We start from the raw sequence: 26,040 nt of genomic DNA, 5'->3' as shown, positions 1-26,040 counted from the left end.
GAGATCATCTTATGGATCTTCTGTGTCTGTTATGGATCTTGTATGTTTCAGTTAGAGAGAGAGAGAGCGAGAGAGAGAGATGGGAGAGAGAATGTTTGGATGTCACTCTTGGGTGGCTGAATTAATTACTTTGATTTATAGTCACATAATTACCCATCAAGAGACTCCAATTGTTATAAATGCCCCTACTTTATAAGCACTGTTAAAGAGAGTGAAGCTCAGTGAACACAGGCTATACGTTTAACACGTTTTATAGTTGAAGACTATGACATGAGCTTTACCGCAAGCATTTGAAGGCAGGACTTGGCTCAAACCTTGCTATTATTAACAATTCCCTGCTGTAGCATATATATATTTCAGTTACACATTTATGAGCGCAATGGCAAAGATCAGCGAAGATCTCACTGTTCCTTATGACTATAGTACCTTACATGTGACTACAGTATATGATATTGAACGCACACGTGTATGACTGCACGCACACACACATACACAAACGTCAACCTCCAACTGTTACGAAAACTGCACCAAATTTAAAATAGGAAATCATTTATTTTTATTTGTCTGGGAAATTATTACATAAAATATAGCATTAAAAGTCTAATGTAACAGCCAAAATTGCACACGTAATTACCAAACTAACACTGCTGGTAACAGGTTCTCTTACAAAGGAACAATCAAGCAGAGAAGATGTGAAGAAGGACAATTAAACACCACTATACAGTTCCATGTACAAAAAGTGGGATATAAATACTCGTCAGCTAGAAAAATACACATTATGGTCTTAGCAAGACTCTCCTTACATATTATTAACAGTTTCATGGAAAATTGTTCAAACAATGAAACGTACAGTCTGTTTTTGATTAGCACCAGAATCAAATTACGCACGTTTGGCATGATGATTTATTCCTACTACGTGTCAAATGTGTTATAGGATAAAGTGATAAAAGGTTGCAGTAGTAGCTTTTATTCGACAAAATAAAACATTTTGTATCGACAAACACTACAGGAAGTCACAAAACGAGGAAACGATCAAGAAAAGTTGAACTGTTCTCAATCAATAGATATATAGTTTGAATGATTGGCAAACATTACACAATTATTAAATGTTTTAAATTGCATATACCACTCAGCAATGCTCCATTCTGATATTAATTTAATTGCAGTTTTTAACACACAAACAAAATATACAAAAAATGAGTGTTTTATGATGCTACAAGAGACACAGTTTCAACAGTTATGTTATCTTGCAGTTCATGAAGGTTTTACTTTTCAAAAAATGTCTGTTTTCCGTTTTAAAAATGAAAAATGTATTTTCCATGAGTTGTAACCTTATATTCAAGGTAACTAGGTATACGCGTTGCATTTTCCCTGAGCTACTAGCATAGACCTTGCTCCGCAAATGTGTTATTGAAGCCTACAGACGTTTCTGATTCATAAGTACCATTCTGACACTAGTTCAGTTCTATGTTTACATGAAATACTGAGTGACCCAAGTACAATGGTGATGGCACGGTGATTGCTTAAAGGGATAATTCAGGATTTTTTCTACTTCCCCAGAGTCAAATTAATTAGTGGATACCATTTTTATGTCTCTACGGGCAGTTTGAAGGACATTGCTAAATAGTGTTAGCATAATGACTGGAAGTCTATGGTAACTGCTAGCATGCTAGTAGATATACTTCCAGTCATTGCGCCAACACTAGTTAGCATTAGCTCACACAACTAACTCTAACTTCCTTCATACTGGATGCAGAGACATGATAATGGCATCCATGAGTTCATCTGACTAGGGAAGAAGATAAAGGGCTTCATTGCCAAATATCCCGAAGTATCCCTTTAAGCCACTACATAGCAGTTGAAGATCAGCTTGACAGTTTTGACTTGCTGGTAGAAATGATTGATCATGTATTGATCATGTATTTCTCATCTGTACCACAACTCAAAGTCAATATTGACTCCAGTACATTCAATATGCAGGATACTCCTCTTTAAGATTCCACAGTACTGGTGGTTCAATTAAATGTGCAAATGCGTGTATTTAGGTCACTTAATATAAAGTATAAATCCCGCCACTTCAAAAATAATGTGTCTAATGTGTGTCACATTTGAGTTCGCCATGCAACTTTTAAAATAGCACAGCAGTCTAGTAATCGTACACGTTTGACACAATGGCTTTAGGAGCTATGATTGTATGGTATGGGTTGCAGTGTATTGCATGATGGTAGTTGTGGTGTGTAGGCCTGCCATTGTGGCATACAACACTGTGGCAGTAAAACTTTTGAGAAATATTTTGAGAAATAATGATCCGTGGGAAAACCATCTATCCACATCCAACAACCGTAATAGTTTTTTGCACATATTATCATTCTTAAGGTATTGCTTCACACTACTAGGCATCATCAGTTGCTCCTGATGATATTGCTGATTGGTTTGATTTGGATTTGGTGGTATTTACTCTAGTTATGTCTTCAAGTTGAATTCCTTAACTTTGTACAGTATTTTTACAGTGCAATGATTTAAAAAAAACATTCCCCCTTCGGGGAAAAATATATAATGCAAGACAATTTCTAATATTGCTTTCCACACCTTGAACGGTGGTACTGTTGTAGCCTATAGTTTAATTGTCCATCTCAGAGGTCATGCATACCGTACAGTCTGGGTTCACGTCCTTATCTTATGACATCACCGATGACATCCCTTCCTTCCTTATGACCTAAGTGCTTCGGTTGGTGGGAGTAGCAGAGGACTCCAACAGAAGACTCCAACAGAATCGGGCCCGGCCTCCACTTTCTTACTCTACACATCGTTGGAGCCTTGACTGGTGCATGAGGAGAAGCTGTCGTAGAGCGAATCGCTGAGAGAACCCACACGCTCTGCCCCGGGCTTGTTGGAGTAGTAGCTGGACGACGAGGGCTCGTTGTCAACCCTGCTGCAGCAGTCCTCTTCTCTCTCCCCTGCGGAACAGGAGCAGTCACCGCTACTGGGCCTTAGCTCTGCCTCCGGGTACAGCCCCAGCCCACTGCTGTTCAGCTTGTTCAGGGAATCCAAGGACACGTCTCTGGAGCCGACCTGGACCCCCCCTCCGCAGCCGTCTGTCGTCATGTCCACTCGATTCCCTTTCTACAGCAACAACAAGACAAATAAGAGAGGAGAAAATGAGACGAGAGGTGTTTTTGTCATCTGCCCACACTGCAGCGCATTATTATCATCATACATTAAAGGGCCAATCTGGTATTCAAACAACAAAGCTGTCCCAGATTACTTATATGAAAGTCGCTCTGGATAAGAACGTCTGCTAAATGACTTAAATGTAAATGTAAATGAAATGATTTGGAGAAAGGAGCAATCTGTCACTCTGTCTCTCGACAAAGAATGTCCAGAAACAACAAAAACAAGGCTGTCATGCTGAATTTACACTGAGTGTACAAAACATTAGGAACACCTTGCTAATGTTGAGTTGCACCCCCTTTTGCCCTCAGAACAGCCTCAATTCGTCGGGGCATGGACTCTACAGAGTGTCGAAAGTGTTCCACAGGGATGCTGGCCCATGTTGACTCACGAGGTCAGTCTATGTCATGGAACTGTTTTGTACACTCAGTGTACATCTACTTCAGAGTAATGCAACACTACAAAGCAATTTGACTACTGCCATTCCTGAGTATCGCATTGATTTATTGAGAGCTTTGTTCATTCTCCTCCCATGCTTAAGGCCCAATGAGTCTGTCTGGGGGAATCTGCCGTGAGATATCAACCTCTCTACAGGGAGGGAGGGAGGGAGGGAGGGAGGGAGGGAGATAGAGAGAGAGATTCTCCTTCGTAGCTGTTTTAACACAAAGTATTATATTTCTGTCAGGAGCCCATGTTGTTAAAAAATAAACCAGTGAAACGGCGGCCAGCTTCTTCTCGCTATAAATTAACGCAAATGGCTTAACCTCAAATATACTGGAGAGAAAACAGCTACTGTATATCATTTTGCATATTGACAGGTGTTTTGCTATGCACGGAGATTCTAACTTAAAAAGGTATAATGTGGTATCTGGGTATCTGTTCAATGGAGATTTCAATCCATTAATTCTTGAAGATTATACCACAACAAGAGTGGAGCTGCCATTTGTCTAGAGAAAAAATCCCAGATTGCAGCATTAATGTTGCAGTTTCAGGATGAATCCCTAGATCCCTCTAGGTCCTGTTGTTTATGTACTTTTGAGAAATATTTTTGGCATGTACACTTTTATCGTGTGTGGTGGCTGAACTCATTGCCTTCTTTCATGGAAAACGCCTCCAAGCCATTCCACCACCCTTGAGTAAATTGGCAACACAACAATAGGAGAAGTCTCCATTGAGATATATATATAAAAAGCTCTGCATCTCCAATCTAGCATAATCACAGAAATCATGCATAATGCATTTTTACACATACAGTCATAAATCTAACCACAGTGAATACAAAACACATCTTCAGTAGAAAAAAAGAGATGTTGTATAATTCAACCTTGGTCAATAACTATTAGAATATCTTAACGGAAATATGTATGCAGAAATGCACTAAGGAATCTTGAAATCATTTGAGGAATCGTTATAAGGAGCCTGTGCTCTCTGGCTACATTGTATCGGTGGTCAAGGTAAACACAATTCTCCTGATAACTGGATTTTCCTCCAGCCAATCTACTGAAAGGGCCAAGCCATCCACACACTTCCTGGGTGGAGAGTACACAGAGGTATTACCGTATTACCAGGGGTATAGACCGCCCTCGGGGTTGCACTAACTCCTCATCATTAAGTGTTCACTGCCAGGTGCCTCTTAGAAATGGCTTTCCTCCCAGGAACTCCAGCCCAGAACCACTCTGCTAACAATCTGGCGGTTTACACTAATGCATTCTAAACACAGGCACCGCGGGTTAGATATTCTTCATGTACTAAATCAGCACAGAGAAAATCGGAAATACCCTAGACTTCTGAAAAATATCACTTTTGAGGTACAGTGACTAATAATGGTAATTCAAGGGTTGGTGATAAAAAACGAATGTGACTCAAATCTGCAAAAGGACACATCTCCATTGTAGCAAAGTTACTGGAGAGTCAAAAGTGCTACATCGAAAATGCTTTTTAGTCCAAGAATAGGATCAATCTGGGTCCGGGAAACCAACCATATAGTATGTGCCGGTGTAGTGTAGTCTACAGGTGCATGGATGTGGGAGACCATGAGAGCCGAGCAGAGGGTGTTTGACTTGATTGTGATCAGTGATTGGAATTGGGGTGGCCTTTCGTTCAGTGCCTTTGACAGTGAGGAACAGCAATCATGGTCCTGTTCTTCTCCTAACAGCCCTGAGCTCTCTATCTCGGTAGGAGGGATTCTTATCTGTGATTGAATTTGATTTGGTGAAACACAATTACCACTCTTGTCTGTGGGTCGAAACCAACCTCCGTGCAGACCTTGACCATCCGAAGGCACCTAAGGAGCCAGTTGAAGTGTATCCTTTACAATGGGAACACACAGGAAAACATCGCCTCAGGGGCACATCAGGTGGAAAAAGAGCTTGTCAACGGCTAATTGGTTATCATCTAGCAACACTGAGGTATTTCAGTTCAATGGGAATTTCTTAGGTAACTTGGATTCTGACAGAATATATATGTTGGAAACATTCTTCCTTTCTAAAGAAGAGTCAGTCAGTCGATAAGGAGGTCAAATAGAGAACGGCTGTTCTTCTCCCTGACTGGGATTCTGGACAATTGTTGTGTGTCTGAAATATTTATTGTTCATATACCACTAATGGGATACTGTTGTGTATGTACGTATAGGCAGTAGCAGCTGGTATACAATTGAAATCAATCAATCAATCAATCAATCAATCAATCAATCAATCAATCAATATATATATATATATATATATATATATATGCATGTGGGCCTTGAGATACAATACTTTTTCTCTACACTTGGTGTCAGATGTTTAAAAAAAAATACACCTCTGATATTTAGAAAATTACTAATTACTCATAACATTCCGGCCCAATATTTGATTCGAAAGTCTGTCATCTGAAGCACATCTTACATGTCTGTACTTCTACTTCCAATTGCATGTCCAAGACCAAAAACTTGCCTCTCTCTCCCCATTGCATTAGTGCTCCAAGTAACAAGCTGTTACAAGCAGCCGGGGGAGAAAGTGTGAACACAGATATTACATAGTTATGAGGCATATTGCTGTGTAACCTGGCCCTCTCTGGTCTGGCTCCTTAGGCCCTGCTATGCCCGGCCCCAGCACAGCATCTAATGCTGTTTTCCCCCTGTCGGAGAGGCCTGCAGCAATCTCTATTACCCATCGGCAGAGAGAGAAGGGAGCGAGAGAGAGAGAGAAGGGAGCAAGAGAGAGAGAGAAGGGAGCGAGAGAGAGAGCGAGAAGGGAGCGAGAGAGAGAGCGAGAAGGGAGCGAGAGAGAGAGAGCGAGAAGGGAGCGAGAGAGAGAAGGGAGCGAGAGAGAGAGAACCTGGGAGAGAAGGAAAGAAAGAGAAAAAGGGAGAGAAGGAAAGATAGAGAGGGAAAGAAAGAGAGGATGGGAGCAACTGAGAAAGATATAGAAATAAAAAGGGGGGAGATTGAAGGAGGCAGAGGGAAGAGTGTAGCCAGGCAGCCAGAGAGGCAGGCAGCCAGAGAGGCAGGCAGCCAGAGAGGCAAGCAGGCAGCGTGGCTGTCAGGCAGTGTCAGGATGATGAATGGGGGCCAGGCTGGGCCATGAGGTCTCTGATGGGAGCTGCTGAGCTTTACATCACTCTCCTGAGTGTTTGTGAAAGGTTATTAAAGGCACTTAAATCACCCAATCTCACACCGCACCCGCGCTCCCCCCCGTCCGCACCTTCCGCACACTTCCCAAACGAATCTTCCCTAACGATGTTATGAACTTACCTGACTGACTTAAAGGGAATGGTCACACCACCATATTTTACAGTAGGTATGGGTTTCTTTTCGGCTCATACATTCTCATTTTGGTGCCACACCCACCACTGGTGTGAGTGGCCAAAAGACCTCTATTTTCATGTAATCTGACCAAAGCACCAGTTCCTATCGAATCCAAGTGCCAATGCCATTTAGCACTGCTGGGTGATTTGAAAAGTCTTAGTCAAGCGATCAATAATATAATAACACTCTTAGCAAAAAATTGTATCTTTACTTTACAATCTGTAGAAACTATGAGAATAGAAAGGTTCAGAACTTTTGTGAAACATAAATAATATATCTCAAATAGAAATCAAAACTGGATGGACTTCAACGATAGATGGTGGGTTAAGGGTAGCTGGGACAAAACAGAAACAAGGATGGGACAAAAAAACAAACAAAAAGGTAACTATACTGTAAAACATACTGTGTCCTTAAAATGTACAGTATATAGTATGTATAAGCTGGAAGTAGAAGCTGTTGTTGTCCATTGGTTTACTCCAATTAGGGAGGGGATGTAGGGTTAGGGGGAAATAATAAAGGAAAATATATACAAGATATATATACATACAGTAACAGTCAAAAGTTTGGACACACCTACTCATCCAGATATTTTCTGCATTGTAGAATCACAGTGAAGACATCAAAACTATGAAAAAACAGATATGGATTCATGTCGTAACCGAAAGTGTTAAACAAATTAAAATATATTTCATTTGAGATTCTTCACAGTAGCCCCCCTTTGCCTTGACAGCTTTGTACACTCTGCATTCTCTCTACTAGCTTCATGAGGTAGTCAACCTGGAATGCATTTCAATTAACAGGCGTGCCTTGTTGAAAGTTCCTTTGTGGAATTTAATTCCTTCTTAATGCATTTGAGATAGTTAGTTGTGTTGTGACAAGGTAGGGGTGGTATACAGAAGAAAGCCCTACTTTGTAAAAGACCAAGTCCATATTATGGCAAGAACGGCTCAAATAATCAAAGAGAAATGACAGTCCATCATTACTTTAAGACATGAAGGTCAGTCAATCTGGAAAATGTCAAGAACTTTGAAAGTCTCTTCAAGTGCAGTCGCAAAAACCATCAAGCACTATGAGGAAACTGGCTCTCATGAGGACCGCCACAGGAAAGGAAGACCCAGAGTTACCTCTGCTGTAGAGGATAAGATCACTAGAGTTAACTGCACCTCAAATTGCTGCCCCAATAAATGCTTCACAGAGTTCAAGTAACAGACAAATCTCAACATCAACTGTTCGAAGGAGACTGTGTGAATCAGGCCTTCAGGGTTAAATTGCTGCAAAGAAACCACTACTAAAGGACACCAATAAGAAGAAGAGACTTGCTTGGGCCATAAAACATGAGCAATGGACATTAGACTGGTGGAAATCTGTCCTTTGGTCTGATGAGTCCAAATTTGAGATTTCTGGTTCCAACCACTGTGTCTTTGTGAGACGCAGAGTCGGTGAACGGATCCCCGCATGTGTGGTGTGGGGGTGCTTTGCTGTGTCTGTGATTTATTTAGAATTCAAGGCATACTTAACCAGCATGGACTACCACAGCATTCTGCAGCGATACGCCATCCCATCTGGTTTGCGCTTATTAGGACTATCATTTGTTTTTCAATAGGACAATGACGCAACACACCTCCAGGCTGTGTAAGGGCTATTTGACCATGAAGGAGAGTGATGGAGTGCTACATCAGATGACCTCCACAATCAACACGACCTCAACCCAATTGAGATGGTTTGGGATGAGTTGGACCGCAGAGTGAAGGAAAAGCAGCCAACAAGTGCTCAGCATATGTGGGAACTCCTTCAAGACAGTTGGAAAAGCATTCCAGGTGAAGCTGGCTGGGAGAATGCCAATAGTGTGCAAAGCTGTCATCAAAGCAAAGGCTGTCTAGATTTGTTTTACATTTTTTGGGTTACTACATGATTCCATTTGTGTGATTTCATAGTTTTGATGTCTTCACTATTATTCTACAATGTAAAGTTGTAAAGAAAAACCCTTGAATGAGTAGGTGTGTCCTAACTTTTGACTGGTACTCTATATTTAAAAAATATATATATATATGGGGGATCGGAAATTATGCAAACAATTAAATTGATGAAAGCCCAAATTTACCTGCAATATTAGAGCTGATCTACCCCCTATTTTTATTTATTTATTATAATAATGCCATTAAGCAAACTCCAGGCTTTTACATTTTTTGGATGACATGAAAATAGAGCTCTTTAGCCAAGCACACCAGTAGTGGGTTTAGAGTCGAAATTAGAATGCATGAGCAGAAAAGAACCCCATTCCTACTGTAAAATATGGTGGTGGATCTTTGATGTTATGGGGCTATTTGGCTTACACTGGTCCAGGAACGATTGTTAAGGTCAATGGCATCATGAACTAAAATGTCCAGTACAGGGATATCTTATGCCACACACCTGGTTACCTCTGCCAGGAGGCTGAAACTTGGCCGCAAGTGGAACTTCCAGCAAGACAATAAACCCAAGTACACATCAAAATCCACAAAGAAATGGTTCATTGGCCACAAAAACAACATTTTGCAATGGCCATCTCAGTCTACGCGGACATGAAACCCATTGAAAACCTGTGGTTTAAATTGAAGAGGGCAGTCCATAAGCGCAGACGAAGGATATCAAGGATCTGAAATAAATCTGTATGGAGGAACATTTAGAAAAAAGGCTCAATGCCATTATCCTCGCAATTGGAGGTATTGTGACCCCTACATTTTGAGAAAACATTGATATTACTTCTTTTAAAAAATCTAATTCTCTGAATTTCCAATTTTTTGGGAGCATACAATATACTGTAGCTCAGTATTTGTATTATTTATTTTATATAGTCATTTTGGCTCATTTTTATCAAGGGTGTCAATCATTTCAGACCCCACTGTGTGTATGGGGATATTGTCATGGGTGGACAGGAGGGCAACTGTGTCTCTTTAAGAGACACATTGTCCCTTTAAGGTAAAATACATGTTAATAAGGAGTAAATGGGTTGAAAAGGAGTAAATGTGTTGAAAAGGAGTAAATGTGTTGAAAAGGAGTAAATGTGTTGAAAAGGAGTAAATGGGTTGAAAAGGAGAAAATGTGTTGAAAAGGAGTAAATGGGTTGAAAAGGAGTAAATGGGTTGAAAAGGAGTAAATGTGTTGAAAAGGAGTAAATGGGTTGAAAAGGAGTAAATGGGTTAAAGGGGGACCATCATCTTGGTTGGTTGATGGCTATTAAATGAGGTTTTCTCTTCTGTAATTCAACACATATCTACCTTTAACTTGAACATTGAATTATTAATGGATTCATTTGGAATAGTCAAGTGCTATTCAACTAAACAATGTCAACAATCCTCATAGGCCTTTATTGTGTTAGATGTCTTTTCAAAGTTTCTTTATTTTATTTATGGAGATGTTTTCTTGTGGAGGTCTTTCCAAGACCAATTATTGGACAGCAAAAGATGGTAGGATTAAATCCATAGTGTTGCTCTGTCGTTGGGTGTATTTGTTGTCGTTGTTTGGGTGATCTCTGTGCAGGTTGGATGCACATGATCTCTGTCCGACACGCTGCATTTCTGTAGGGAATCTCATCACAATCAGAGCCATGCTTTCAAACTCCCAGCTCATCACCGCAGCAGCCAACCACACATAAACCTTGTCAGAAAAACCTCAGTTTACAACCCCACATCCACAACCAGCAACCAAACTTTATTTCACACTGACATAAAAAAAAATGGTCAAATCCAGGCCATTTTAGCACAAACGCCTTTGTAGAGTGGGAGTGGAATTATTTTATTAAGTGTAGACTAATGGCTGAGAAGACAAAAAGCTCAATTTTTTTCCCAATTATTCAAGGCAGAGCCTTCGTCAGGGTCAAAGCATACGCCAAGGACATTCGTTTCTCCACATTCAATTTTGAGCAGTCAATTGTTCAGTCAATGCAGAATGGAATAAATCTGTACTTATTGAATCTATTAGAAATGTTTGACCCCAAAAAGAGACGGGCAAGGATGATGTTGTAAGTTTAATAAAAAGGCATACACCCTGAGCCCTGCAAAGTTGTATTTTGCTTTAGCAGAGTAGCTGCAACTTTCAGTACTGCTCCTCTTTCATAGTACAAGGCCTCTGTAGGCCAACAGTAAGAACCAGAGTTCAAGAACATAAAACATATTCATGTATTTTTCCTCTCGCTCTCTTTCCCTCTCTGAACTTGTGTTGAGTCAGATCCTTTTGCAGATTATGGATTTTTCTGTCAGGTCGTGTGTGTGTGTGTGTGTGTGTGTGTGTGTGTGTGTGTGTGTGTGTGTGTGTGTGTGTGTGTGTGTTGTGTGTGTGTGTGTGTTAGGTTATTCTACTGCACTGATCTGAGGGGAAGTGGGGGCCAAGGGGGGTGAGGGCCATTTCATGGTCACTGCTCCTAATTTGTCATTCAGTGAAGTTAAATACTGGTAGGCAAATACCCCGTGACACGAGAGGGCAAGCCGATCGAAAGCAATTAGGTGACTTTCAGTTTTTTTGCTTTATGAAAATGTCCGAACAATCCAACTACAGCGCTGTGTAGGAGGGTGAAAGACATCAAGCTTTGTGGACTCGGGACGCACTTTGAGAAAGCTAGAGAAGCTGGAAAAAGACAAATGTTGCTTCACAGCGAGTGCAAGTTACCATGGAAACAGTTTGTTTTGAGCTAATGCATGATCTTACATAAGGTAAAGAAGTAAAGGTCCATACAATAGATCCTCCTGAAGCAACATCAACAGACCATAATCATCTAGTTGACGAGCTACAAAAGGATATGTCAAAGGTAATATACTGAACAAAAATATAAATGCAACATGTAAACTGTTGAAATAGAAAATCTCAGAAATTTTCCATAAGCACGAAAAGCATATTTCTCTCCAATTTTGCCGACAAATTTGTTTACATCCCTGTTAGTGAACATTTCTCCTTTGCCAAGATAATCCATCCACCTGACAGGTGTGGCATATCAATAAAATGATTAAACAGCATGATAATTACACAGTTGCACCTTATGCTGGGGGCAATAAAAGGCCACTAAAATGTGCAGTTTTGTCACACAACACAATGCCACAAATGTCTCAAGTTTTGAGGGAGTATGCCCTGCAGGAATGTCCACCAGAGCTGTTGCCAGGGAATTGAATGTTAATTTCTCTACCATAAGCCATCTCCAACGTTGTTTTAGAGAATTTGGCAGGGGGTGCTGGGGAGTATTTCTGTCTGTAATAAAGCCCTTTTGTGGGTGAAAACTCATTCTGATTGGCTGGGCCTGGCTCCCAAATGGGTGGGCATATGCCCTCCCAGGCCAACCCGTGGCTGCGCCATTGCCCAGTCATGTGAAATCCATATATTAGGGGCTAATGAATTTATTTCAATTGACTGATTTCCTTATATGAACTTTAACCCAGTAAAACCTTTGAAATTGTTGCATGTTGCGTTCAGATATTTGTTCAGTGTATGTCATAGGTCAACAGGAAGTACTTACGCTTAGTCTGTCTCCTGCTTTGCCCTCTAGCGATGACTGGTTGTGCAACAAGTGGTATTGGGAGAAACTGCCCCTGTGTTCGTCCTTCTCTATGTGAGAGAACAAATCATGCTGATAGTAGTCCATGATTGACGGGAACTTTCCCACACTGTTCCTCTTCATCGTCTTCTCTTCGTAGTAGACTGTGGAGAGCATGTTTCAATCAATATATCTATCAATCAATCAACCAAATCAAGAAACACTGGCTAAAATCAAATGATGTAGGCCTAAATAACATGAATAATGTGTCTGTGGATGTGGGATGCAGACAAGATTCTGACCTTGGTTGCTCGTCTTTGCTCTGTTGGTAAGGGTGCTTTGGGTGGAGCCTAGCGTGTTCCCATCAGACTCTGTCTCGGTGTCACTGCTGCTGCCTGAGTATGTGCACACTCTTGGCGCTCTGTCCTGTTCAGGAAAGAGAGGGACATCAGAACAGAATAAGAAGATAAGAAGATAGATCAATCCCTCAATCCCTGCATCCAGTATGAAGGAAGTTAGTGGTTTTGCGAGCAAATGCATTAGCATTAGCACAATGACTGGCATTCTATGGCACACTAGCTGTTAGACGTCTAGTAATTGTGCTAACGCTAGTTAGCAATTGCTGTCTTAAATGGATACTTTGGGATTTTGGCAATGAGGCCCTAGATCTACTAGCATGCCATCAGATACCCATATACGTCCAGTCATTGCGCTAATGCTAATTAGCATTGGCTCGCAAAACTACATCTAACTTCATTGATACTGGAAGTAGAGACATAAAAATGGTATCCACGAGTTCATCTGACTCTGAGGAAGTAGATGAAATCCCTTTAATATCACTGTATCCTCAACAGATTACAGAGATACTCTTTCATAATGATAATGCTTCTTGGAAATGTGAAATTGTATAGGGATTGTACGGAAGCCGCAATTACAGATGATAATGCGTCTTACGTGCTACACAGAAACACAACCCCTAGGCATTTGAAGTACTGTAGATTTTTCAGTTTAGCAGTTCTCTTATTGCTGCTATTATTCTGTCAGAGGATAATTGATTTACGTCCCTCCACTACTAGCAACATTTACTGTATTTCATGCAACATAAGGAATCAATGCTATTATATGCTACTATGCTATTGCCAAAACACCACCCCTTTTACATAGGCCTAATAGTGCTGGGGAAGTTCCTTACAGTGGGTGAGTTTAGATCCTTAGTGTTCCTCTTCTTTTCCACTTGTTCCTCGTGGGCCTCCGTAGTGACTGCGTGGCTGGTGCTGCATAACTCTATCTGACTCAGTCGCTTCCTTCTGATGACATCTATCATTCAAAAGTAAAGAGAAACAAACCATGAGACACAGACAACAACCAAACCCACACACTCACACCAGGAAGAGAGCCTACGCATTGCGTACATAGAGGGCGGAGGAAAGAAAAAATGTCAAAGCTATTAGGTCCCGGAGTTTCAGTAAGACTCATGGTTACATCCCAAATGGCTCCCTATTCCCTTTATAGTGCACTACATTTGACCATGGCCATAGGTTACTATTTGGGACGCATCCATAGCTAACGCTATGCCAATATAGTTGTTAACCTGTGAAAGCCCATGCTGTACAACATGAGCATTATGCTACAATTTCTTTAATTGTGAGGAGAGTTTGGCATTTCATCTATTAATAGTCAATGGCATCCTCCCTACCGAGACTACATCGCTACATTTCTGACTTGAAGCAGCCCCGAAATACCAGCTTCAAACTGTCACTCCCAATGACAAAGCATCCAATGATAGTCACAGCTGAGTCAGTGTGAATTTTAATGACTACCTACCCCTTCCTTCACACTTTTTTTTCTATACAACTCCCTGCCTTCTCCTGACAATATAATTAACTGGGCCTCGTTGGCGGCGGCACCGCGGGAACATCAGCAGAATAATTTGTACCGCGCCGAGGACAAAATAGTTCTTTCATCTTCTTGACTACCTGTGAGGGAATCCGTGGTGGAGATTAGGCTCCTTCTCTATTCCTTATAATGACAGCTGCTGGTCATGCCTACCTTAACCGCAGTACCGAGGTCACACAGATAGACACTAATTCCCCGATTGCATAAATCCCTAGGCGTGATCACTGAGATCACTCATCCCTATACGAGTACATTGTTTGTATTACTTCCCTCAGCCCATATGATCCCTCTCTCTCTCCTCCCCACCCACCGTCGTGCTGTTGTGTTGCTGCGGTAAATGAACAGGCAGAAGGTGGTTTATGATCTATGTCGCTAATTGTCGCTATTGAGTTTGCATGTCTAATTGTATTAGCGACTTATCCTTGGGATATGGTCTGTGGGTCGTATTATCCGGAGGGTTTTGTGAAGGTGGGTGGGGGACGCAGTGTCCTTTGTTAAGCAGAGCTACAGAATATCACTCAGAATACCAATAGGCTTGTCCATCTAGTCCAGCATTCAAAATGCATAGGAGATTGAATAACAAAAGGTAGAAGGTTTTCCTTTTCACTGAATAGCTTCAAGTGGATAATGGATCCTCTGTTGAGATTGAGAGGGTGGAACATGTATAGTGAATTCTTGAGGGCGACTTAAGGTTCACAATGATGTGAATTGAAGTAAAACACTGCCACCCTCATTGCACAATCAAATTGAGCCAGCGAGAATCTGAATTTTATCCTCTCTCATTTTACACACAGTTTATAGATGGGTTAACACCAAATTGGGTTTCATGATAGTGGCCAAACATCCTCTGAGCCTGCTCAGCCATTCTAACTTTTATATGCAGCTGTGAATCATTGGTTTACCTAACATAAAACCATTGGCATGAACCAGAGACAACACAGAGCCTGTAACAGTGGTTGTGTCCCGATCATCGACTTTTCTCCCTGAAGTGTGCACTTCACATGATGGGACTGTACTGGTATAAGAGCAATGGTGTGGACATTGTCCAGCCAATACTTACGGCTTCTTAATGCATAAAGGGGAGTGTGGAAGTGCACGCTTTGAGAGAAGGGTATAGAATGGAGACGTAACGGGGATGTTGTTATGAGGTCAACCCCCAGTCTTACCTGACGTGGATGGTCTGGGGAGGCGGCTCAGGGCTTCCTGTCCACAACCTCTTCCAGTAACTGTAGAGTCAGACAGGGAGTGGCCCAGGGCACTGGTGGGTGGTACATGTGGTTGGGATTCAGACAGGGACGGCACTGTCACATGGGATGGGGAATGAGCAGCAGAGGCCAAGAGGAGGTCCTGGTCAGGATCAGTGGGACTGTGAACGCTCGCCATTGTCCGGTCGGGGCTGGACTCAGATCTAGGAATGTGGCGCCCATTGACCCGGGTGACGGAGTCAGGGAGGGGGAAGGTGCCAATCCCGCTGTCCAGGGTTCTCATTTGACAGCTGGAGCCTGGGGGGGGTTGGGGACAGGAGAAGCAGCGTGTGATGATGGGGTTGGGGGCGGGGAGGGGGGGAGCAATGGAAAAGGAGGAAGAGCAACTGGATTGGATTCACAAGCAATGGAAGGTGCTGTGGGTAAAAAGGGCATCTTGGGGTAGGTTCAATAAGATAGGAGAACGAATGGAGGCAAAAAGCAAGAGACACAGGAGCATTACTTAACGTACGGAGCACCTGGGTACAATCCAAAGCCAAATCATTGTGAGAAACTGTAGAAATGTAATGCAGGAAAAAGGACTGAACTTTTCGTATTACTTTGTCCAGTAATATGTGTGATGCGATCTGTTGTGTGTGTAATTCATCAGGTTTATTCCTATAAGTGGTTATCAGCCCTCTATGATCAAAACTGTATCACTTCTTCATAAAATTAATAAAGGTATCTGACTAATCTTGAAAAGGATCTAAAATGAACGGCCGCTTGTAACTCCTAGGTCTCTCTGCGTTCCCAATCTAATTTCACCCATTTGGAACCCAGCGTGACTTTAGAGTGCCAATTTATTAGTGATTTTTCTCCCTACCTCCTATATCAGCATTATGTTGATTTATACACATTCACCGAACTTGATATGTTCCACACTGCGCAGTGATCTAAGGACACTGTAGCAACAGATGGACAGCGTTTAAAATACACAGTTTTGCAAAGCCTCCGTCTCCGAGCGAGACAGATGGATGGCTGTTCGACATGATCCAATTCCATGTAACTGTGAATGATGTTGGCTAATCATTCTGTGCTCATTACTTAATTGCAACAATATGGGTAAAAAAAAGAAAGAGAGTGTTGAACTAGTTCTAACATTAATTAAGTTTAAAGACAAAAGTAGGGGAAAGGTCAGATGGCTGATATGACTGCAACTTTGACAATGTTCTATTTTCATTCTAGGTTGCACAGTGTATTGTTGCATTGCAAAAGTAGAACATATCAATCTAGCGTTCTGTACATTATAGACTAGTTGAGGATGGAAAAACCTTGGAAATGATTGATCCTTTCGAGTGAGCAGTTGTTTTGGAAGATATTTAGAATAATCTGTAAGTTCTGATTTATTTCTTGCCTTTTATGGACAAGCATGGGACCTATTTTTTTTTTTAAGAGTTGGGTTAATTTCTGCTAGCTCTGCCCTTAACCATGGCGCTTGGTCTTGTAACGCTCAGACCATAAACATCCACTTCTTCTATATGCCCTAACACATCCCTCCATCGTTGTCATACAGTCTCTGGACGTTCAACCCAAACTTCTAGAAAATAATGGGTAAATGGATGGATGATTGAATTAATGAATTCATTAATTATATATTAACCGTTTCCCCTGAAGGGGTTCAAGGCATGTAAGAGCTTCCATGGATATGCTTTAGTACAATAACCCATAAACATAGGGCTCGCACAACATCATCGCCAACCAGCTGCATCAAACCCTCATAATTAAAACCAAAGCTCTTTATCAGAGGCAATGCGCTGACGTTGTAAAATACATGATTAACCTTAATAAAGCAATATTTTCAGTCCCCTCTAAATTTGCAACCAGACATTCAATTAAACCAACAGTGCATCAAAACAATAATTAATTCAATTATGCATCAGAAACGTCCCACTGGATGACTGGGAGTAAACAGAGTCGACTTAATCATGCTATTAGTACACAGTCAGAGTCATATTGTAGGCATATGTGTCTTCTTCTGCTTCTCTTGCACCTCCTACTCCGCAGTAATGTTGTAGCTGAGGTGGTCATGAACCACCTCGATGGACAGATGGCCTGTTATGTTGCTTAGATACATCTGCAATGAGTCATCACGGGGGCGGTAGTGGCCAGCCCCTAAAACAGCAGCTGATCAATTACTACAGAGTTCTGCATTATGCATCAAGTGTAAACCAGTTCAGAATGTCTCACATTCTTGATCCTATATTCAAGGAAGAAGACAGAAGATAAAGAGGGAGACAGAGAAAGGGAAATAAAAGAGAAAGAGAGAAAGGAAAGAGAAAGAGGGAGACATCCACACCTCACAAAGCTCAATAATCAAAGGAGTTGATTTGGCAGTCGTTTTCAATATGCCGTTTGCACTCACACTATAACAAGGTCTAACATGGACCTAGAAGCCAGTTCCACTGCTTTTTTTTCAATCTTCCTTTCTAATCGGGGACTGGTTTAGACCTGGGATACCAGGTTTGTGCATATTAATTATCAGGTAGAACAGAAAACCAGCAGTGCTCCGGACCTCGTAGGGTATGGTTTTAATGGCCCTAGGGTAATACTATCTAAAATCATCGGAAAAAGTATCAGAGAGGCTCTGGAATTGTGTTTACTGTGATCCCAATCACTTCTATATTAAACCTCCTGGAGATAGAGAGCAAGCTCTGCAGACCTAATGACATATTATGATGAGGACTCATGTAAAACCCAGACATTAACCACCATCGCAACTGCATGGGAATTACAACCAGAGGTCATGACTATTGTCACATGACCAAGACCTCAAACCATTTCAATTCAGTCCAAGGTCAAAACTTGAGCTGTTTATGATCTATTATCTATGCACAGTCACTTTACCTACATATCATCTCAATTACCTTGACGAACCTGTAACAATGCACATTGACTCGGTACTGATCCCGTTGTATATTAGCCTCGTTATTGTTATTTTATTGTTGCTCTTGAATTTTTTGTTATATAGTTTATTTAATAAATATTTCACTTTTCTGAAAACTGCGTTGTTGGTTAAGGGCTTGTAAGTAAGCATTTCACCGTAAAGTCTACACCTGTTGCATTAGTGCGCACGTGACAAATAAAATTTGATTTGATTTGATTTGCTTTGAACCATGACAAAGCCACATCTCAGACTCATGAGTCCATCCGCATCCTTTTCTAGTTTCTAGTTTTAATCCCTGCTACAATATCACATTATGTCAAAAATAAAATACAATTTTGTTTCTAGTTTCTTGTGTTCAGAGAAAATAAGTCATTGAGATCAGGCAAATGTGTGACATATTCTACCCATAAAAGCCCAGGGTAAAATGATACGCTAGGCTGGACTTCAGGACCTATAAGTGGACTCTGCTTAAATCTTTATGAGACCTTTAATTCATACTGAGGGGAGGTTGGATAGATGTGCTTAGCTGGCAGAATTAGATATGCCATTCAGTTAATTAGAATACAGAAACGATTAACAATCTTATTTTTGGCTCTGTTCCACGACATGGGGCTTAGTTGAATCAGGAAAATGTTCACACATCCTGGACATTTTCTCATGTCAAAACTATTTCTCACAATATTTGTGTGGTCGACCCCATCAATACAGAGGCTAGCATATAAAAATGACTTAGAGCCAAAGAGAGCAGCTTTCATAAGTAATGGTATGTAGTGGTATGTGGTTTTCCATGTTTGATGTAAATGATGTCCAAAATAACCTGCAACTCTAGGTCCTTAATGTCCATCCTTTAGAATTCATCTTGATTTAGATAGTCATTGTGATAGTCAGCATAAAATAGTTAGTGGAATATTGCGTACCAGCAGCCACATCATCTGTGCAGACCTATTATGGTGCATGGAAATAAATAAACAAAATTAAGCAACAGAGATCATAATCCTGTGTGAAAATAAGGACAAACATAAAGAAAAGACCACTATAATTCAAGTCAAGGCGTCACAAACACCTTTTGCACAGGTTGTACGTGACTGGTTTGCTGCTCTCCTGTTCACATAATGCCAAAGCCACATCAAACTAAGTGAGAGAAGAACCCATTTATGAAAGGACAACAGGCATCATCTCTTCAAAGATAGTTCCCTAAGAATGCCTTCCACCTGCCAACGAATGACAAACTGCCCAGCGTGTAAAGATCGCCTTGTCATTGAAATAGTAAGTGGGTGTTGTTGCATATAATTCTCCTATCACACATTGTACGCTACACCAAAGCTCTCAGAACAGCAGCTGCCCTGACAACCCCCGATGTCTTAGCCACGTAAATAATACTGTACGCCAGCAACGCTAAAAGGATTTTTGAACGCCGGAGACAGTAACCATTTTATTGATGACCTCAAAATACAGTGGGAGAGTGGCGCGATAATAAAGACTCACTCTGCCAGTGACAAGACGAATCAGTCCTGCAAAGATACAGGAAATATTTTTATAGGCTCTAAGCCTACAGTTTTTCACTGGTATGAGAAAGTGTTACATATGCAAGTCCCACATGCATTTGCCATTAGGTGATGAATGGCAACAGCTATTTCTGTATACTGCAAAAGCCTAAAATAAGAGACCGTTTCTATACTCAATTACAGAAATACTTTACATAGAGAGCAAAAGTTGGAGATGCATTTCTGGTGACTACTGAACATGTCTATGTTGAGAAATCTATATTAATGTTGCTTATTAGCACTAAAATGTTATATGTTTTCAGACGATAGCTCAAAGTACAGTAGGCCCATTGCTACAGTAAAACCTTACCTATCATGTGGTCCTGACATGAAGTCTCAGGGTTGGGTTCCTCCTCATTCTCTCCATGCAAGCTGATCTTCTGTGTCACAATGATGGTCTGGTGAGAGAAAAATGAAGGATGAAGTGCATTTAACTTTACTTGAGTTCTCACAACATACACCACCGGTCAACAGTTTTAGAACACCTACTCATTCAAGGGCTTTTCTTTATTTGTACTATTTTATACATTGTAGAATAATAGTGAAGACATCAAAACTATGAAATAAAATATATGGAATCATGTAGTAACCAAAAAAGTGTTAAACAAATCAAAATATTTTTTATATTTGAGATTCTTCAAATAGCAAACTTTGCTTTGATGACAGCTTTGCACACTCTTGGCATTCTCTCAACCAACTTCACCCTGATTGCATTTCCAACTGTCTTGAAGGAGTTCCCACATATGCTGAGCACTTGTTGGCTGCTTTTCCTTCACTCTGAAGTCCGACTCATCCCAAACCATCTCAATTGGGTTGAGGTTTGGGGGATTGTGGAGGCCAGGTCATCTGATGCAGCACTCCATCCCTCCCCTTCTTGGTAAAATAGCCCTTACACAGCCTGGAGGTATGTTGGGTCATTGTCTGGTTGAAAAACAAATGATAGTCCCACTAAGCCCAAACCGATGGGATGGTGTATCACTGCAGAATTTGTTGATAGCCATGCTGGTTAAGTTAGCCTTGAATTCTAAATAAATCACAGACAGTGTCACCAGCAAAGCACCCCCACACCATAACACCTCCTCCTCCATGCTTTACATTGAGAAATACACATGTGGAGAGCATGTGAACCCCACACCGTGTCTCACAAAGACATATCTCCAATTTAGACCAGACCAATGGATACATTTCACCGGTCTAATCTCCATTGCTTGTGTTTCTTGGCCCAAGAAAGTCTCTTCTTAATTAATATTGGTGTCCTTTAGTAGTGGTTTCTTTGCAGCAATTCCACCATGAAGGCCTGATTCACATAGTCTCCTCTGAACAGTCAATGTTGAGATGTGTCTGTTATACTTGAAGTCTGTGAAACATTTATTTGGGCTTCAATTTCTGAGGCTGGTAACTCTAATGAACTTATCCTCTGCAGCAGAGGTAACTGTGTCTTCCATTCCTGTGGCGGTCCTCATGAGAGCCAGTGTCATCATAGCGCTTGATGGTTTTTGCGACTGCACTTGAAGAAACTTTCTTAAAATGTTCCATATTGACTGACCTTCATGTCTTAAAGTAATGATGGACTGTTGTTTCTCTTTACTTATTTGAGCTGTTCTTGCCATAATATGGACGTGGTCTTTTGGACAACTGATTGGCTCAAACGCATTAACTTCCTTAGGATTGGTGGGTCCACTGCGTGACAGGTTGAGCTTTCGTAGGCTAATGCGATTAGCATGAGGTTGTAAGTAGGACATAGACATATCTGATATTGGCAGAAAGCTTAAAGTCTTGTTAATCTAACTGCACTGTCCAATTTACAGTAGCTATTACAGTGAAACAATGCCAGGCTATTGTTTGAGGAGAGTACACAGTTTTGAACATGAAAAGTTATTAATAAACAAATTAGGCACATTTCGGAAGTCTTGACACAACAGTTTGAACAGAAATGCAATTCATTGGATCAGTCTAAAACTTTGCACATACACTTCTGCCATCTAGTGGCCAAAATCTAAATTGCACCTGGGCTGGAATAATACATTATAGCCTTATTCTTGCATTTCAAAGTTGATGGTACAAAAAAGATTGAAAAAACTTTTTATTTTTATTATCTTTTACAAGATCTAATGTGCTATATTCTTCTACATTCCTTTCACATTTCCATAAACCTTTAATTGTTTCCTTTCAAATGGTACCAAGAATATGCATATCCTTGCTTCAGGGCCTGAGCTACAGGCAGTTAGATTTGGGTATGTCATTTTAAGCGAGAATTGGGAAAAAAAGGGGCCGATCCTTAAAAGGTTTTAAGAAGGAAAGAAATTCCACAAATTAACTTTTAAGAAGGCAAAACTGTTCATTGAAATACATTCCAGGTGACTACCTCATGAAGCTGGTTGAGAGAAAGCCAATAGTGTGCAAAGCTGCCATCAAGGGAAAGGGTGGCTATTTGAAGAATCTGAAATATAAAATATATTTTGATTTTTTAAAACACTTTTTTTGTTAACTACATGATTCCATATGTGTTATTTCATCGTTTTGAGGTCTTCGCGACTATTCTACAATTTAGAAAATAGTAAAAATAAAGAAAAAGCCTTGAGTGAGTAGGTGTTCTGAAAGTTTGGACCGGTAGTGTGTAATATCAAGTTCTAAATCATGTTTATGACCAATTTGTTCAGGCATAATGACAGAACATTGACATTAAGCGTTATTAAACGTGCCTCACAACATCGTCAACAGATGGTATGTTATTTGTCGGAAAAATCGTCGGGGAGACCGGGAAACAAAGTAACACTTTTAGGCTTTTGCTTATTGAAAATATTATTTGATTTAGATTAAATAATATTGTTATACAAACAACATGCATATCTCAGCTACTACTACAAACTGTAACTACGTTTATAGAACATACCAGCCGTTTACAATTCAACCAAAAGTGTTGAATTCAGTTGTCCAACTGAATGTATTCAACTGAAATGTGTCTTCCGCATTTAACCCAACCCCTCTGAATCAGAGAGGTGTGGGGGGCTGCCTTAATCGACATCCACGTCTTCGACGCCCGGGGAACAGTGGGTTAACTGCCTTGCTCAGGGGCAGAACGACAGATTTTTACCTTGTCAGCTCGGGGATTCGATCCAGCAACCTTCCGGTTACAGCTACGGGGTTAAAAGTAGCATTGTGTTCAATGTTAAAAATGAAGGGTAATTGAAACGGATATTTTGATGATAATACACTAAATTGACAAATATTTCCATTTGATCTTTTAGGAATGTGATATTGACCAAAAACTCTAATTGTATCAAAATTAATATAGCCTGTTTTATATTAGGATTCAAACGTGTAAATTGTACAATTTTGCATTATCTTAATTTTACTACAAAACATTATGTAAAGAAGATACATTTTATATCATTATGTTAATGTTTCTAAATACCATATAAGGTACTGCGTTTACAACCCCCCCCCTCCCCCCACACACACACACACAAATCAAAATACCCCATGTTACTGATAAAACTACTATGTTTAAATACATGGAGAATAACCCACAGGTCAAAACACTAAACAAGAGAAGTGGCGGGTATATTTACTTAAGGGCCTCAAAACCTATTTTATGTCAATAAAACAAAAAATGATTGATGAATATAGGCATTTAGAGACACCACTGAAGCATTAGCACATTGCACAACAGCTTTCTAAGTGGTTTCTAATTTGAGTTATTAAAAGCTCTTACAGCTGACCCCGTGTTACATTTTTTTCACAGTCTCCCTTACATCATTGTAATGTGCATCGCATTGTATTCATAATTGCTTTGCTGCTTGTGTGTGTATTCAATCTTTTGTATGGTGGCCTCAACATTCCTTGAATATCATCTGCACAGATAATAACAGAACATCACTGCTAGTTTAAGGACATGTCTGGTATGATTCATAAACCACAAACAAGCAAAGTACACTTTTCTACAACGTGATAATACTTTATATACTTCTACGAAACCAGACATCCAAAATAACAAACGCAGCTAAGCTAACACAGATGCAGTAGCTGGCATATTCAGATAGAACATTATTTATATATATATATAGCTTCCCTTTAGCTCTTAAACAAAACAATAGTGGAAGACGATTCATCAATTCTTTAAGCGATGACTCAAAACAGAATCGACAAACACCTTGGATTTACAGTTACAGTTACAGTTACTGTTACATTTTCAGAGCCTCTTTCGTAAATAGGTAGTTCTGTCAGGGGAAGCAACCAGGTAATTGTTCTAATATGGAGGTGGGCTAACAGAGTGTGATGTTGAAAAAGTGTTCCTCCGAAAGTATAAAGGGGATTTGCAGGTCATAAACACTTATTTTCTTCTGTGGTATTTCTGTAGAAGGGAGATGGAGATGAAGCTGCAAGGATAGTATTAAACAGGCCTTTGTTGAATTGAGTGTCTGAGATAAGAGCCTCCTCTTCGCTATCAAAGTTCCCCATCAGCTGGATTGAATTTCCTGCATATTGCATGTGGACTCTTTTTTCTTTCTCCCCCTTCCTCCCTTGCTCTCTCTCTCTCTGTCCCTGACAGAGAACAAGTAATATCTTCTACAAGGTTAGAATTACGTGGCATTCTAAGTCTTACCCAAAGCGTTTTTTGTTCTATACAAAGCTTAGTATGTGGTTCAACAATGGTAGCATATCTCCCAAGATGAAGTGCTTCAGTGTGCGCTCATATTTGTGTATGTGTGAAGGTTGGCGGAATTTGCAGGTGTGTACACAAATTAGACATGAGACACGGAAAACGTTATGGCAACAGTAAATTATATGGAGTATACGCACAATCCAATAAGCAACTGACCAGCATGAGAGCATGGAGGAAGTGGATACTGAGGTTAGGGGAAATAGTAAGAAAATGGTGAGATTATGAGGAAAGATGGATAGATGAGAGAGAGAGAGACCCATGCAATATCCTGGAAGCCAAGCAACGTTTCATTACAGGACCCCTTGCTCACTCACAGCTGTATCGGAGCAGATCTCCATATCTCCCCTCATATCGCTGTTTCTCTTGGGGATGGAGATGCCAGGGAGAGATTCAGCTATGGAGTCACCCTTCCTCACACTCCTGTATGGGAAACATGATTTGATACATTTTCTGTCTGTCTGCTTAACTGATTTCATATGAACCGTGCAGTTGGAAAGAGATCCCGGGTGATACATTCCACTGTTCTCACTCAATACGGCCTCCATATACACTGAACAAAAATATAAACTCAACATGTAAAGTGTTGGTCCCACTGAGCTGGAAAAAAATGCCAGAAATGTTACATATGCATACTAGCTTACTTCTATCCAATTTTATGCACAAATTTGTTTACATCCCTGTTAGTGAGCATTTCTCCTTTTCAAAGCTAATTCATCCACCTGACAGGTGTGGCATATCAAGAAGTTGATTAAACAGCATGATCATTACATAAGTGTTGGGGACAATAAAAGGCCACTCTAAAAGGCCACTCTGTGCAGTTTGGTCAGACAACACAATTCCACAGATGTCTCATGTTTTGAAGGAGCATGCAATTGGCATGCTGACTGCAGGAATGTCCACCAGAGCTGTTGCCAGAGAATTGAATGTTAATTTCTCTACCATAAGCCGCCTCAAACGTCATTATAGAGAAACTGATTCTGATTGGCTGGGCCTGGCTCCCCAGTACCCTGCCCAGTCATGTGAAATCCATTGATTAGGGTTTAATTCATTAATTTAAATTGACTGATTTCCTTATATGAACTGTAACTCAGTAAAATAGTTGAAATTGTTGCATGTTGCATTTCTCTTTTTGTTGAGTATAGCTATCCCCCTACCGTAGGATCTGAAATAACCTCTTTTTAATGGCTCTTCCCGACTCCAGTCTCATTGAGTGATAAATGTTTGTAACTACTCTTGATAAAAATCTGTCAGCTGAGATTTTAGGTATTATATCAATTTATGGGAGGAGGGGTAATTCTGTACTCTTCCAGCCAAGATAGCTCAGGGCTGACAGTGTCTCTAGATTCCA

General features: G+C 40.6%; 1 protein-coding gene across 3 annotated transcripts in view; it reads right to left on the bottom strand.

Moving 5' to 3' along the window:
• Window positions 1–532: 532 nt before the first annotated feature.
• The window catches only part of LOC115129725 (nck-associated protein 5-like), a 164,973-nt gene continuing 139,465 nt past the window's right edge, over window positions 533–26,040 (bottom strand). For 2 of the 3 annotated variants that reach the window (XM_029660386.2, XM_029660387.2), the window contains 7 exons: window positions 25,007–25,112; window positions 20,337–20,424; window positions 15,521–15,856; window positions 13,651–13,775; window positions 12,761–12,884; window positions 12,441–12,622; window positions 533–3,123 (listed from right to left, as the gene is read on the bottom strand). In XM_029660386.2, the coding sequence (XP_029516246.1) occupies window positions 2,800–3,123; window positions 12,441–12,622; window positions 12,761–12,884; window positions 13,651–13,775; window positions 15,521–15,856; window positions 20,337–20,424; window positions 25,007–25,112 (1,285 nt within the window). In that variant the 3' untranslated portion in view covers window positions 533–2,799. The other variant, XM_029660389.1, reaches the window with a different exon arrangement.

The sequence above is a fragment of the Oncorhynchus nerka genome, linkage group LG5, assembly GCF_034236695.1.
Source record: "Oncorhynchus nerka isolate Pitt River linkage group LG5, Oner_Uvic_2.0, whole genome shotgun sequence".
Classification (NCBI taxonomy): domain Eukaryota; kingdom Metazoa; phylum Chordata; class Actinopteri; order Salmoniformes; family Salmonidae; genus Oncorhynchus; species Oncorhynchus nerka.
This window is presented reverse-complemented; position numbering and strand designations above follow the sequence as displayed.